The sequence below is a fragment of the Vespa velutina genome, chromosome 11, assembly GCF_912470025.1.
Source record: "Vespa velutina chromosome 11, iVesVel2.1, whole genome shotgun sequence".
Lineage (NCBI taxonomy): Eukaryota > Metazoa > Arthropoda > Insecta > Hymenoptera > Vespidae > Vespa > Vespa velutina.
In genome coordinates, this window is record NC_062198.1 from 409659 (window position 1) to 424866 (window position 15208).

The 15208-nt window shown below is 29.6% G+C and overlaps 3 protein-coding genes and 1 long non-coding RNA gene across 13 annotated transcripts in view; 2 read left to right on the forward strand and 2 right to left on the reverse strand.

The window, feature by feature from the left end:
* The window catches only part of LOC124953170 (myosin-VIIa), a 16255-nt gene extending 12551 nt beyond the window's left edge, over positions 1-3704 (reverse strand). The window contains exons 1-2 of one of the 7 annotated variants that reach the window (XM_047504144.1): positions 1348-1753; positions 388-1259 (exon numbers count right to left, since the gene is read on the reverse strand). The gene's annotated coding sequence lies outside the window, so the exon portion shown is untranslated. Of the gene's footprint in view, positions 1-387; positions 1260-1347; positions 1754-1808; positions 2190-3121 lie in introns of those variants that run through there. The other 6 variants (XR_007102137.1, XR_007102136.1, XM_047504146.1 and 3 more) reach the window with 6 other exon arrangements.
* Positions 1326-5659, forward strand: LOC124953174. The gene is made up of 3 exons (XR_007102138.1): positions 1326-1935; positions 2051-2108; positions 3509-5659. It is a non-coding gene; the product is annotated as an uncharacterized LOC124953174 (long non-coding RNA).
* Positions 4460-9146, reverse strand: LOC124953173 (WD repeat and FYVE domain-containing protein 2). Of its 2 annotated transcripts, XM_047504160.1 has the most exons (8): positions 8866-9146; positions 8351-8492; positions 8067-8272; positions 7729-7968; positions 7411-7549; positions 7129-7328; positions 6918-7060; positions 4460-6590 (listed from the first exon to the last, which is right to left on the reverse strand). In XM_047504160.1, exons 1-7 carry the CDS (start codon positions 9024-9026, stop codon positions 6922-6924), a joined length of 1227 nt encoding a protein of 408 aa, XP_047360116.1. In that variant the 5' UTR covers positions 9027-9146; the 3' UTR covers positions 4460-6590; positions 6918-6921. The 2 variants fall into 2 exon arrangements, with proteins under 2 accessions (XP_047360116.1, XP_047360114.1); XM_047504158.1 differs by having other exon boundaries at positions 4460-7060; positions 8866-9145.
* A 260-nt stretch (positions 9147-9406) lies between these two features.
* Positions 9407-13839, forward strand: LOC124953171. 3 transcript variants are annotated; one of them, XM_047504151.1, is made up of 9 exons: positions 9407-9890; positions 10447-10681; positions 10780-11010; positions 11080-11180; positions 11250-11319; positions 11395-11565; positions 11624-12982; positions 13060-13286; positions 13413-13839. In XM_047504151.1, the coding sequence occupies exons 1-9, from the start codon at positions 9883-9885 to the stop codon at positions 13585-13587; spliced, it is 2577 nt and encodes an 858-aa protein (XP_047360107.1). In that variant the 5' UTR covers positions 9407-9882; the 3' UTR covers positions 13588-13839. The 3 variants fall into 3 exon arrangements, with proteins under 3 accessions (XP_047360107.1, XP_047360104.1, XP_047360106.1); XM_047504148.1 differs by lacking the exon at positions 9407-9890 and adding an exon at positions 9932-10121; XM_047504150.1 differs by lacking the exon at positions 9407-9890 and adding an exon at positions 9932-10121 and having other exon boundaries at positions 11080-11174.
* The last annotated feature ends 1369 nt before the right edge of the window (positions 13840-15208 follow it).

The window sequence follows — 15208 nt, forward strand, 5'->3', positions numbered from 1 at the left end:
CAACGACCGTCTGCATTTTATTTCAAGGATGATGCTAAGGATACTTCGCCTACGCTTCACAATCGTCCTTCTATTCGTTCTAGGAACTTCTATATGTCGCATCTATTCTTTTTCACAATCAGCGAAGATAAGATTGATGTACGCGAATTTTAGAACATCGAGTAAGATCAATTATTTAAAAAATAAATGTGTGTCCATTGATAAAATCACATAAAATAATTAAATATCAAATGTTTAATTGTTAAAATCGATAATATTAAATTGATAATCGACCAAACATATGAAACATGTACTCAATTATTAAGAAATTTTTATTAATTGCTAGTTTAAAGATATATGCATATACGTAAAGCACGGTTAAAGTTAAGAAAAATCATTCTTGCATACGTCGACGTTGTCTGCTCGATCACCGTTACAGTAGAAGCAGCATAAACCTGTTTGTAAAAGTAGGTTAGGTAGTTTATGCTGCCAAGCCGTACGGATCCGACAGGATCCACTAAGAATCCTCTCGATCCAATCGATCTTTTTCTTATCGATGGACGTCATCGATTTTCCCGAGAATTGTCACAAATTTCACAATTCTAAAGTACGGAATAAGCAAGATGACACTTATCGGACCGTGGAAATGTAATACCAATGGAATCGTATTCATCAAATGAGAAGAAATATCACACTCCATTCATTTCTAAAAGATCATTATATAACGATGAGATATCAAATTTAGGTTCAAATGGTTCCACAACAATGAATGCATTCGTGTTAAACGCTAAAAAGACGGGGCAATATCGAACCTGGAAGCTTTATTTCAATCGTGTATCGTATGAGATCATTTGAACTAACAATCTTATTTATATAGATAAACAAATTAAACATTATTTAATTAATTATTTTTTCTAGACTTTGCATAAACTGATTATTTAATATTTTCATTCAAAATGACATACATAAATCACATCGTAAATAACAATGATAATAGAGATGATAATAGAGATCGAAGGTGTTTTATTACGCATCGCTGATGATTTCGAAAGAGATAACATGATTATTTCTCGAATCTTCGAATCGATTCAATGTCAAATGCGTTTCTTAATTCAATTTTTCGATTTATCATAAGTGGGTTATTCGGCATCTGTGTTTATACACCGAGTTCAAATATCCCCGTGACACATTCAAAGTATGTCTCGTTGTTACGTTCATATTTCGCGCTTTTCCATAAACTTTTACTGCCGCCGGCTGTAATGCTTTCTCTTGAACTGTCCCTTCGAATGAATTTCATTATATTTAAATAAAAAACAACAGATATGCAAATATAAATATAAATTAACGTATTTCGTATATAAATCTTACAAAGCGTTCGTCATTAGAGTTTATTTCTATGTACGATATCTGACACGCACATTTTTATCGCAGTACGTTTATATTCTACCTTTCCGTAACTGATACATATACACATGCACACGATAATGCACACATGTAGGTTATTATAATAATATATTATATATTATTAGCACAGAGAGCTACAGTTTCACTATGAACTTGAAGTAAGGAACGTATAGAAGAGTCGCAGTCATTGACTTTGAAAATATCTAGTGAGCGGTCAGTGGCGCAGTACCGTGTGCAAGAGACTTTAACGGGCGATCAAACAACGACGCGTGACCAGGAAGACACGTTCCGACGAAATTTTGACTCTTTCATATGACCTGAATCGCGTGTATATCTTCATTGCAATAAACCATACTTATTTTCATTTTACATTCAGTTGAAAATAATTAACCTCAAATTTATAAATTATTTCTCTTTCTACATACGTGTCATCGGAAATGGCCGCCATTACAATCTCCAGCATAACGACAGGCCGAAAAAAGTTACTTAAAACTAGACGAAAATAGAATTTTTGTTAATTCTTTGCACACTCACGATTTGAGATGATACAACGTACGTATGTATATATGTCATACATTCGCACCTCTTCATGAACAGATTTCCTACTTTTTTCTTCTTCCATTTTAACTTAAATAAAATAAAGGTTTCGCGCTTTCCGTGTAAATAGGAATTATCGATCGACCGATCGGAAAGCAATGCGAGGATCGTGTATCATCGATTAATCGGTAAGTGACGTCATGCTAGGGGAAAAAATGAAATCACGAGGAATGAACGCACATTTGAACGAATGAGTTTCGAACGCCTATATCTCCACAATAAACCTCTCTCTCTCTCTCTCTCTCTCTCTCTCTCTCTCTCTCTCTCTCTCTCTCTCTCTCTCTCTCTCTCTCTTTCCCTCTTTCTCTCTATACGTATTACCGTACATACACATACGTGCATATATACACAGGAACTCTCAGTAATTAAGCGTCGAATAGATGTTAATAAGAACACCGATTATCACGTTCAATCGTCTTAAAAAAATATGTAGGAATCAAACCTTTGGTAAGCGTTTTTATTCTAAAGAAAAAATGTTTGATTTGTTATTAATAGAATTTTCGTTCATAAAGAATCTTAATCTGTAACAATTGAGCAATGATAAAGATTACTGATCAATTCTTAAAGAATTTGTTTCTCTCTTATATGCATGCAGGAAAATATAAAAAAATTTGATGGATTCTTTTTCACAAAACAATCAACAAAAATTAACTTCTACATGAAATCGGTTTTCGTTCGTCATAGATTGTAAAAACATGCAAAAAAAACAGATAAGCTGAAAAAGGAAGAAAGAGAGGAAGACTCATCATATCGCCATAGATCTTCGTTCGATTCCTTTCTTAAGGACGGACAGGTTAGCACGAAAGATCTAAGAGACATGCGTGCCGACTGCTCATATAAATTTCATCTTTAAATTTATACGGACAATGTGTAATTCCTCGAAGGCCTGAATTGTTGCATTTAATATGTTCGAATTCTTTCGCTTCGCATCATGAACGTGGCTATTTTTTTCCTCGTACATACGTGGCGGTGAAGTGTACAAAGAAGTGAGAACGAAGAGTGAGAAAGAGAGAAATAGATAGAGAGATATAGAGATAGAGATAGAGATAGAGAGAGAGAAAAAGAGAAAGAGAGAGAGTGAGAAAGAAAGAGAATCATCAAAGTTAGGTTTCACGTATTATATTCGACGTAAGTTAATTACCTTGCGCGAGTAACGATAAGCACGACGAAAGCGGGTCTCTGCTAGAAGTCGTTGGTGCGCTCCATTAAACTGCACTGCACTGCACTTTACATGGGCCGGCGCGAAGCTCGTTTTTCATATCCGAACGAAACTCGATCGGTAGAACACCGGCTATGAACGTGCGCGCGAGAACAGCTCGCTTTTCTTGTTTTTTTTTATGCGACAGGTTAATGTGCGTTGAGTAGAGAAGAAAAAGAACCGTAAAGAATGGATGACGCGCGCGCGAGAGTGAGAGAGAAGAAAGGAGAGAGAGAGAGAGAGGGAGAAAGAGAGAAAATCGTGAAAAAGAATTAATGATATACGGGAAAGAAGTAATGATCACAAATGTCCGAAAAACATACGTTTTAGAAACGTACAATTGAGAAGACGATACTACGACGATGATGAGAACAACAGAGACAGCCGTGGCTCGTTCCGGAGGATAGGCCACGGTGCTTCTGACCGGCACGTTAAACAACGCGATCACTCTCGGCTACCTTCGGCACGGTTCGGGCGTAGCCAGGTGGAAGTCGAATTATGGAGATGGAAAAGTAGCAGCGGTATCTATGATCATACGTCGGTGTATAATCGTATGGCATGCGTCTACGAAGGGTCGAATTATTCACGACTTTGTCGCCCCTACCCTGTTTTATTTTCTTAAATTTTATTTTTGATTCTTTTGATATGCTTTCGGAACAACACATTTGTACGTTGTTACACATCGTTTTTCTGTATGAAGTATCTCTTTTATTACGTTTTCACTTTACTTTAAGGAATTTTGATGATTATTAGGAATACGGAGTTTCGAACGTTTATAGTCTATCATTGATATTTTACAAAGAATTTTACAAAGAACTTACGATTACTTTTATGCGTTATCTTTGTTTTATATTTAAGAATACAAATTATCAACAATTAAACGATAATGAAGATTTGAATCATATGCCAATGAAAATAATAAACGACGTATCATTAATGTTGAAAATATATTTTTTACTTCGTTTATGATCGGTTTGTATCAATTTATATACGATTGGATGTATACACATATTTTTGTTCTTTCTTTACAGCTATATATCTTATAATATACATACTAATGCATAAAGTTGATGGTGAAATACAGTGATCGCTTTACCGGAAATGTTTATCATTTAACATTCGCTCAACGTAATACGAAATGTGTCTTTATGTAACGAGAACAATTTTGACAATGAATTCAGATACATTTCGTTAGTAATAATTGTCATTTTCTCAAATGATTAAATTTTAATAAAATATTTTATCTAGGGACGTAACAGTAATGAAATTTTCATCAAAGAATTGTATAATAAACATTTTTTTTCAAAATTATCTTACGAATGTACATTTCTTATGTATAATACTTTTGAAAACTTTGTAGATAATACTTATTATACAGCACATTTTCATCGTAAATAAGATAATTATATTAATCAAGTAATAGCACTTTTTTTATAATAAGAAGCACGTACAACTTATTGTAATAGTATATATTCTTCGTTGGCATACAAAATATTTATGATAGCATGTAAAGATACTATATATGACCTCAACAAAACCAGTACAATTGTATCTTTTAACGTAGTTTGATTGAACTGTAAGATACAATCGAATTTGAAAAATATAAAAAATGAAGAAAATATGATATAACAAAACTTTTAATATTCCTTTATAACAGAGTAACATTATACTTCTCATTGTAACCATTTATACTCAAATTTCAATATGAAAGTCAGTAGTCCCTATTTTGTAATTTAGTGTAATGATGCTTTTTTACTTTCAGGTACAAGACAATCATATAGATTATTTATAAACAATCAATTACAGGGAAAATTTTATAAAAGATATGTAATGATATAACATACATTTAATGTTGACATGAATGCCCAATTTTAACATTTTTGTTATTTTTTTGACATATTTTTTATTATTACAATTTTTGCATCACAATTTATGACAACTAGTTTTATGGAAGCACAAGAAGACTATTGTATTTATAATTTTAAGTTTTAGAAACTAGAATGAATTTCGGAAGGACATGATGCCAATAAAATTGGATCTTTCATATAAAAGGAAGAATAAATTTTTCTTAATTTTTTTTATCTTCCATGTTGAAATAAGTGAAATTATGACTACAAGATGAAAAGACAAAGGAAGGCAGACATGATCAGAAAAGGAGAAAGCCATTTAAAAATAAATAAAAGATTGTTACAAAATAGTCGTGTCCATGAAAAGCAAAAATTCTTACAAAAACTATTAGTTACATAAATGAACATTAAAAAGACTCAACATAATTTATTTTTAAACATATTTTGCTTTAAAACTTTTTGCAAAAATCTATTTGGTTAACAAAATTATTGATATTTCGTATCCGATTTTAATAGATAAAAATGATTTTATCATAGCATTCTTGTTTAACATATCTTTGTTTGTATATGTTTAGTAAGAATAATATAACAATAATATATAGCTATAAGTCATAAAATTAATGTATAAGACGACTAGGACTTATAAAAATTATTATATGATGATATCATAAGACTTCTGACTTCACATACATTATATCTAGTAAATTATATGTATGTATATGTCTGTATGATTATATGTTTATAATTATATAATTGTTACAATTATTTGCATAAAATTAAATATTTCATATAATTAGGACCTACAGAAAACGCAAATTATAACTTATTTTCTATCATTTTTTAAAGATTTGTAAATCATAAATTTTTTGTGATATACTTATAGCTATTTAAAACAATTTTTACTATGTAATTAAACAATTAATTAGAATCAAAGTAAAACATAAGATATTAATATCTTTTATCCTCATAGAATATACATAATATATTATTAAAACCGATCAATTAAAAGCATAATAAAGTGAATATTATGTTATGCAATGCTATAAGTATTCTATTGCATACATACATACATATAGTATGTGTTATCTTGAAACAATTAAACAGTACGAATAAACTAGATATCTTTATAAAGATTTTAACAGTAACTGTATATAATGTATCAACGATAAAGATAATTACAGATGTATAACGTCAGCAATCAGCACCGAAATAATAAACTGAAATAACTTTAATTTAATTAAAAAGTACCTATGTATAATATAGCCAGATTATAGTTTATATGTAAACACTGCTGGATATACCTTGCAAAGGTTTGATTATGAAAATATTTAAGTCGTAAGATTTATATTCTTTCGTAAGATTTATAGTCTCCCTTTCTGTTTATTTGTCTGTCTCTCCTCACTCTTTTCTTTTCTATTTTGGTTGTTCCATGTACCTCAGCATTATATTATACCTCAGGTATTAAAGTACTTTTTCTTGAAAGTAATATTATCGTTATCCCAAAAATAGATAGATCGCTTTTAACTTTAATCTTTCTTTTTTTCCAATTGATTGTGTTGGGTCTACTGTATATGAGAAAATATATTCACATCTATTGCTGCTTGTTTTATAAATATACAAGGAATATATGAGTATTTGGTGCAAAGAAGTATCGATGACAAACTTTTGAAACCTATAATTACAATTCTACTTTGTGTTTTCATGCTCGCAATATTATTTCGTTATTCCCACAAAGAACATTTTGCATTACACAAAGTATATCTGAATTTGTAATTAGAAATAATTATATAATCACAAAAATACGCTCTGGATAGCACATTTTTCCATTTAAACGTGATAACAGTTTTTCGTGTCATATAATTTGATTTATTTAGAAAAGCAGATATACTTGCAAGTTCACTGAAGCAGTGCAGAAATATCCCATATTTTAATTAAGCGATCTTGTCCAATAGTCAGTAATCTTCGACGTGGAGCATCTAAATCCATTCCAATAATACTATGTTTTGCATCATGAAATGATGCAAGAGATGTTTGGCTATACAAAAAAATATATAAGTTAGTTATAATGGTATTTTTATACTACATAATACCACTAATACCTACTTGGCAGCTTTAAGTTGAATATGGCATGGATCACATACTCGAACTTCGAACTCAAATCCCATAGATGGGATCGGTGTTCTTTGAGAAGTGCAACGAGCACACAAAGCACGGCCACAATGACGACAATGATGTTGCCTTAAGCCTATCTGACGCTGATCCATCATAGCTTTTATATTCCAGAAAAATGGCCTACCACAGGCCTGTATATGACAAAAATTTTAGATGTAATCTATGATCATATAAGTTTAAGGATCATATAGCTTAAATAATTTATAGGCATACTTGACATGTATCAGATTCAACCCAAGGTGCTGTTTCTCTCCTATTTGTAGCCATATCCCAACAAACAATCACTGCATCTTCTCCCCCAGATAGTAATACACGTTCTGTACTTGCATAGCAAAGTGCTGTTACTTTGTTACTGAAATATTTACATTTCCATATATAGAAGACATTTACAAAAAAGAAAAAGAAGAGAGTATAAATTAAATTTTATACATTGTAAAATAAATGCAACATTTTAGGACAACATATACAATGTAATATCATAAAACTATTTGTAATTGTTCTATCTTATATATTAGAGTTACTTTAGCTTACTGATGGCCTTGAAGTTCATATGCTGTGCCTTGACGTCCTCCAATATCCCACACTATAATACTTTGATCAAAACTGCCAGAAAATAGAAGTTGCTTCTCAGAATCCCATGCTAAAGTATGAATACTCCCTGTATGGGCTTTCAACATGGTAATGAAAGTAACACCATTAGTATCCAATTTTAACATTGCTATTTGTCCAGAATAATCTCCCACAAAAGCGTGTTTAGATTGTGCATCAAATCTGAATTAGTTAAGCTAATATATAAATGTAAATGTTTATTATATAAAATATGATATTTTTCACATTAAAACATATAAAAAAAATTGAAGAAAGGATACTGTAGAGCAGTATACCATGCATCCGTTTGATATGATCCTAATTTTCTTCCAGTAGTGGAACAATGTAATTGAAATAATTTATCACGGCCTATGCTCAATACCCATTCGCAATTCGGTGCATATATAACTCCAGAAACTCTTGCTTGATGTGCTAAATATTCTCGCATACCAGTCATACGATTATAATCTTGTTCCAAAACAAATTCCTAAAATTATGAATTTTATGAAGCATAAAATATTAATTCTTAAAAAAACATTCCTTAAATCCATTTAGTATCACATACATTTATATTTCCATTTTCAAGTCCAACAAATAATTGTCGTGTTTCTACGCAGTAATGCATAGAAGTTGCACCAACAGCCATGTATTGGCAAACGCTTGGCCAATAATGACCAGAATCTCGTTTTAGCCATACTCTGACAGTTCTGTGAAAATAATAAACTTATTTCATCTATATAAGTTTATCTAAAAATGATAAAAACCATGCAAAAAAAATCTATAGATATAATACAAAATAAGTCTTCTAATGAAAAAATGAAGATCAGATAAATTAATAATATGATTAACATAAAATATTGCATGATATTAAGCATATAAAATAATTAATGAAGATTTAAATAATTGAATTTCTAGGTATTAACCGATAATTATGAGTTTTATTGTCAAGCGACACCAATTAAATCTACAAATACAAAAGAATATGATGAAAGAAAACCAATATGAGAACTAATTAAATCAACCATATTATAATATGGATAGATAAGTTGCCAGTTTGTAGAGTACATAAGCGTCACGTACCTGTCATCGCAAACGCTAATTACACCGTCTTCCCGCGGGATGATAATAGCCGCGTTAACGTCGTCATTACAGCCTTCTAATTTCGACAAAAGTATGGGCTTACGACTAGAACTAAACTTATCATGATTCCCTCCGGGTGCGGGTTTTATTTCTGCTGCCATTTCAAAATCAAAGTAGTAACCTTATAAATGCGAATGTCATTTGACAGTTGCCGGACTTCGACGTTATTCACAATTTATGAATCGTCATAAAGTTGTAAGATAAAATTCGAAGCTGTATGATGCCAGAGACCCTGCCGGTATATTTTAGAAGAACATAGTATATTTTAGAACAGCGCCCTATGGTAAAATGGATTACGTTCTAATCGACAATAATTTCCATTCAGGCGGGAAATTTAAAAAATTATTCAAACTAATCCTATTTAATGCCTTAAAATGTTTGTTACGATGATTTGCGATAATTTCGTTGCTCTTTTGTTTTATTTTCCGTTATAAAGTAAATAAGATATAAACTCATATCTATTTTTTTATAGGAACAAATACGAATGAAGGATACAAATTTAAACATTTGTTATTGTTCAATATCAAGATACACTAGCAATATCTTTTTCCTCATTCGAAGATAAATTTTTACCTTCCACCACCTGCTCGCACCTATGTGAGATTATATTACCGCAGCAACAAAACTAATCAAGAATTGCCATCATTTGCCACGATCCGGGCAGGATCGTTTGGAATGGCGGCAAAGAACCTGTTCTGTTTAGTTCACTTCAACTTATTATAAGTAGTGATCAGTAGTTATTATCATGACTCGTTTTTTCGCTTACGTAACTATATATTACATTCCTATCAAGGTGAATTTTTTATATCGGCCATATCAGTCTGTATCGTGGTGAACTTCGAAAAGATTAATCGTATGAGGATCAACACGAAAGTGAAGTAGAGATATAAAAAGGAATATAGGATATTAGTTTGACAGTTACGATCGAACCGCCCGAACGAAACGTAAACAATCACCATGGCAAAGTACGAGAAGATTGCGTAATCGTAGTATTATCTAATTATAGTATTGCAAGGCTAATTTTAATTCAATGATAATGGTTTGCTCATTTTTGACATGCTGTTGTGAATGAATGGATTTATATGTATATGTGTACATATGTACATTTTAAATTCATGGATTTATTATTTTTCTCTGATAATGTCTCTCTTTAAATCTTTAATATTTGTTAAAGAAAATGGTGACTTTAAACTTGTGTGAGTCTTTCTATATTTAATGACATCTCAAATTTATTAGATGGTGATATCTTTACTGATAAATCGCAAGCATATAATATTTGATGTAATAAAATAATACGTTAATTTAGATTCTTATTTTTATGTATTAGCATCGTATATAATAAAAAATATTAACATTTGTTATGTAGTTTAATGATATAACTTGTATAAAATTTCTAAACATTCTATTTAAAATACATTCTAATCATTTTTATTATACAAATAAAACAATACTTACTTTTAAGGATTAAAATTTTACAATAATTGTAAATTTGTCTTAAAATTTACAAGCCACTATTTGTAGGGAAATGATGATAGTGTTTGTCTTTGACACGTCAAGATGTTGTAAAGAAGAAGATGATCCTGCAGAAGCAGTTATGTACTTCCATCCTGCATGGGTGTCACCTACTCAAAGACTTGCTTTAGCAGGCCAACTGATGGGTGTTAATCAGTTCTTAGCAACATCATTTTCTCCACCACATTCAATTTCTCTGCAAGGTGGAAAATTTGTCTTCAAAAAGTTTGGTCAATATATACTTGTAAGTAATTTTCAATTTATGTTTTCATTTTATCAACACTTACTAGAATAAAGTATTCTTAGACTTTGTGAAGTTTAACAATCTATTAATAATTCCAGGCAGTAGGAACAGACAGAAATATACATGATTGGGTTTTAGAAAGAAGAGCAAATACCTTGGAATCAATATTGAAATTTTTTCATTGCGATCTTGTAAAAATATCAGAATCTTTCAACAATGATAGAAACAAATTTACTGAGAAGCTATATCAAATGTTCGAAACTTACTTACCAATTCTTCAATACAGTGCCAATTTATTTTCTAATATTCCTGTTATTAAACTTCCAAAGGTTGATACAAATTCAAATTATATAGAATATGTTTTAAAACAATGTAAATCAAATATAAATATTTTACAGAGTGCCAGTAATATATTTTTGGAAGCAATACAAATTCTGCAATATTGTCAAGAAACAAATGGAATTATGGGTGGTGCTCTATTTTATAATAACAAGTATAGGAAAGCATAAAATATTATTTTATAATAAAAATTATCAAAATAATAATTGTGTTAATATCATTATTCCAGGGTAGTTGCAACACAATTGAGTGCAGATTTAACTAAACAAATTGTTATAATGGATCCATATAGAGTAAAGGTATAATGCTTTTTAAAGCATTTATATATATTAATATTTATGTTACAAGCAGACTAACAATATTTTGGAACTTAGGCACCAGCAGAAAGAATAGATACAGAATTTCATTTGCCCGTGGGAGTTCAACTACTACGAGTATACATACAAGAAAAACAATACATTAAATTAGTACAGGAAGCAAATAACGAACGTTATTTTAATTCGTATTTAGATTCCATGGCACAGAAATTTTCTTCTCAAAAAAAGGTACAATTAGGTTTAAATGTGTTCTTATTTATATATTTTAATATATATGTATTTATAGATCATGCGTAAGAACAGTATGAAAGAACCACATATATCTGGAACAAAACGCGACACATCACGAATTTTTACAGTACCTGAAGAAGGGGAGTTAGAACCAATGCACTGTAATAATAGTGCGATTAGTATTTCTTCTCTTCCTATTACTGCATATAGTTCACCAGTGAAGCGTAAACAAGAGTATAAAATAGAACCATATGAATATACGAATCCACAAACACCAAGCGTTTGTTCTACACCTCTTAAAGATGTAAATAGAGTTCTACATGGATCAGCAGTTTTAATATGCAATATGAATGATAGTGCAGATATTTCAAAAGAAAAAGAAGCAAAAGAATTAAAAGAAATAAAAGAAAATATGGATGATATTCCAGACGTTGTCAAAGAAGCACTTCGTTGTAAACATTTAAATAAACTAAGGAATCCTTCTATTAGAAGAAAATCATGGAGAAGCAAAGACTTAATCAAAAGAAGTTTAAGCACATCTGATTTAGAAGCTTCTTTAGATAAGATTTCTCCTGATATTCCACTTAGAACATATACATTAGGATTACCGAAGTTAAATAAAAATGTGCATATTAATTATGACATTGACATGTTACCAAATAAATTGTCAGAGAATAACGTTTTTCATACAATAACTGATCCATGTTATCCAGTTTTTCGTTCTGATGGATTACCTGTTTCACAGGCACTATATGAACAATATATAGCTTCACATTATGAGGAACTTAAAGATGATAATACTAATAATTATATTGACAATCGTTTTCTTAATTTACCTGATTCATTGAATAAACCGGCTAAAGCTAATAATGAAAGTGCTGCTGGAAATGTAAAGGAAAATGAAACTGCTGCATCTTTTAATATAGAACTTGATAACAAAAGTAAACAAGAATCTAATAGAAAAGCCATGAGTTTACCTTTGAAACCATTAAATATTTTGGATAATGATGACAAATGTAAATCAGAACCTGAATGTTATAACGAATATAATTTATTGCAAAAAAGAAAACTAGAAGGTTTACAATTAACACCTCTTATGTCTAAATTAACTTTACTTGCTGATGAACGAACCAGTGGTTTTTGCAGTAAAGAAACAACACCTAGTGAATTTCGTGATATATTTGGATTTTCTGCTGCAACGAATCAGTTATTAAAACAGAAATTAGAAGCAGTAAGTAAAGAAACAAATAAAGAGAATGAAAGTAAACTGAATGAAAGTGAATGCATCAGTGCTACTAAAGATGAAAGTAATATAGTACAAATTGAATTATTTCTATGTGGACATCAAAATATGGTCTTGGTTTTATTAATGGAAAATGGAACTGCTAACAATCCAGACTTAATACATTCTCTTGTAAGTCACTTCTTATATATTCATAAATTATATTAATTGATATTACGCTTATTGATATTTAATTATTTCTGTTATAGTGGCAGACTTGTATCAAAACACTTGGCAGACTTGAATCTCAATTGCAACAATGTTTAGATCCTCTTCCATCAAATGAAAATAAAGAGTTATATAGCATTTTGAGTGTTGATGCAGAGTGGGATACAATACATCGTTCCGGACTTTGGGGAGTTACAGAATTGGATATAGTATCATGTCTTCATGATAGATTCAAACAAGCCAGTAATCTTACTGACATTATTGTTCGGTGAGTTTAAGTAATTTTTAAGTTTTTAAATCAATTGTTAAGGTTTTTTTTATTAATAAAAAAGTATATAGGAAAGCAAAAAAAGCATTATAAAATTGTGACATATAGAGTATATATATTATATAGGACTGAAGATGCTGTTGTTTATGGTAATCAATGTGGACAGATAGAAGTATTTTATCAGCAAGCAGTAGCTCCTAATATATCAGGAGGTCTTCCAACACCAGCAGATTTAATGGGGATTATATCTTTAAAAGCTAAACGTAGACTTGAAAGAGATCATGGAATTGTATTACTATAAAGTTAAAGTGTTTTAGCAAATTTATGATTTTTAAAGTGATATATAAATTTAGTTCTCTATTTATTAACATTAAATAGAGCCTTCCAAAATGATTTTATTAAGTATTATATGTATATAGATTTTTTAAGGTAAATTATTATAAGTAAATTTATATATTGAGTCATTGACATATCTGAAGCCTAGCTTATTCGTACAGGAATGTAATAAGTGATCTATAATAATAATATTATTGCTGCTTATTGTTTATAATTACGTACAGGCCATTTTTCTATTTTGTGAAAAAAAAATTTAACAATGATGTTTCTCGCTTACAAAAAGTACACAAACGTTTCATTGATAAGAATGATCAAGGATGACTTTTTTGACATAAACTCAAAGTACATATTTTTTAACGGAATTTTCGAAATTATAAGTATTGTTTAAATTTTTAAGTTTAAGTTTTGATTATTTTGTATATGGTACTTTTAACTTATGTTATTTTAATTTTATTTGTTTATACATGTTTTTTTTTTTTTTTTAAGTAAAGTGATTTATTAGATCCGAATTAATATTAATAACTAATTGTTTTCAGATATTTCTATCAATATTATTATAGTTTATAAAATTTTGTATATATTCAGTTTTATCATTTTTATATATTTATAATTTATATTTTTGTATATTTTACTTCTATCCTTATTGATAACTAATATCTTTTCTCATAATTTCATATTATTTGTCAGCAACATAATACCATTATATAATACCATTATAATACCATTACGTTGCTGACAAAAAAGTTTTATATCATTCGCCAGCAGTATTTGATAATTGAACTGCTATGAAACATTATTTTCTCAAGTACAACAGATACTATATTTTGATACATATAAATAATGTGATTTATATCCATAATTGTTAATACATTCAATAATATAACTGAAAGAGAATTTGTCCAAAATGTAACAAAAAAGAGGACTAAATATAAAAGTGTCCTTATATCTCAGTTTTCTACCAAACGAAATCATTTGTAAGTTTATCAGCCTCTTTCTTAAAAGATCTCTGTCAAATTGAACTATGCAATATTTATATAAATGATGATAAAACACATCAATATAATATGTTAATATAACCTATTATACCATTTTGAAAACTGAGTTTAATTCACTTTTACATTGCCTCTTTTACAAGTAATTTTAATGTGCATGTGTACATTCTATATAACAAGCAATCATAGAAAATGTTTATTCTTTAAATAGTTAAATGATAACGTCGCTTTATAATTCCACTTGAAAGTTACATTTAATGTAACAAATTTGTACTCGTAGCTGCAATTTAGATCTTAAAACGGATGTATATCGAATGTTCAACAACTCAAGATATTAAATTCAAGTTAATATAGGAGTACTCCAATATGAGTGTAGGATAAAAATGATATCATGACTTATTCTTATGTGGTATTACTTTTCAATGATATTCTTGCCATTGCATTGTTATATTATTTTAGAACATAAAATCTGTTATTTTATAATGTATACAATACATTACAATACTAACATAAAAAATCTAGTACTTAGCAATATACTTATGTTCTTCATGTATATGTTTATATCTTTTATTAAATTAGTTTTTGCTATAGATG

Excerpts from the sequence above, each read along its gene's own strand:
- LOC124953173 (XM_047504160.1), bottom strand. The coding sequence starts at position 9,026 with ATGGCAGCAGAAATAAAACCCGCACCCGGAGGGAATCATGATAAGTTT. Across the intron at positions 7,969-8,066 it reads GCATGGTATACTGCTCTACA|ATTTGATGCACAATCTAAAC; the intron begins GTATCCTTTCTT and ends TAACTAATTCAG. Across the intron at positions 7,329-7,410 it reads TTGAATCTGATACATGTCAA|GCCTGTGGTAGGCCATTTTT; the intron begins GTATGCCTATAA and ends TGTCATATACAG.
- LOC124953171 (XM_047504148.1), top strand. The coding sequence starts at position 9,994 with ATGAATGGATTTATATGTATATGTGTACATATGTACATTTTAAATTCA. Across the intron at positions 11,320-11,394 it reads TGGATCCATATAGAGTAAAG|GCACCAGCAGAAAGAATAGA; the intron begins GTATAATGCTTT and ends TTTGGAACTTAG. Across the intron at positions 13,287-13,412 it reads CTTACTGACATTATTGTTCG|GACTGAAGATGCTGTTGTTT; the intron begins GTGAGTTTAAGT and ends TATATTATATAG.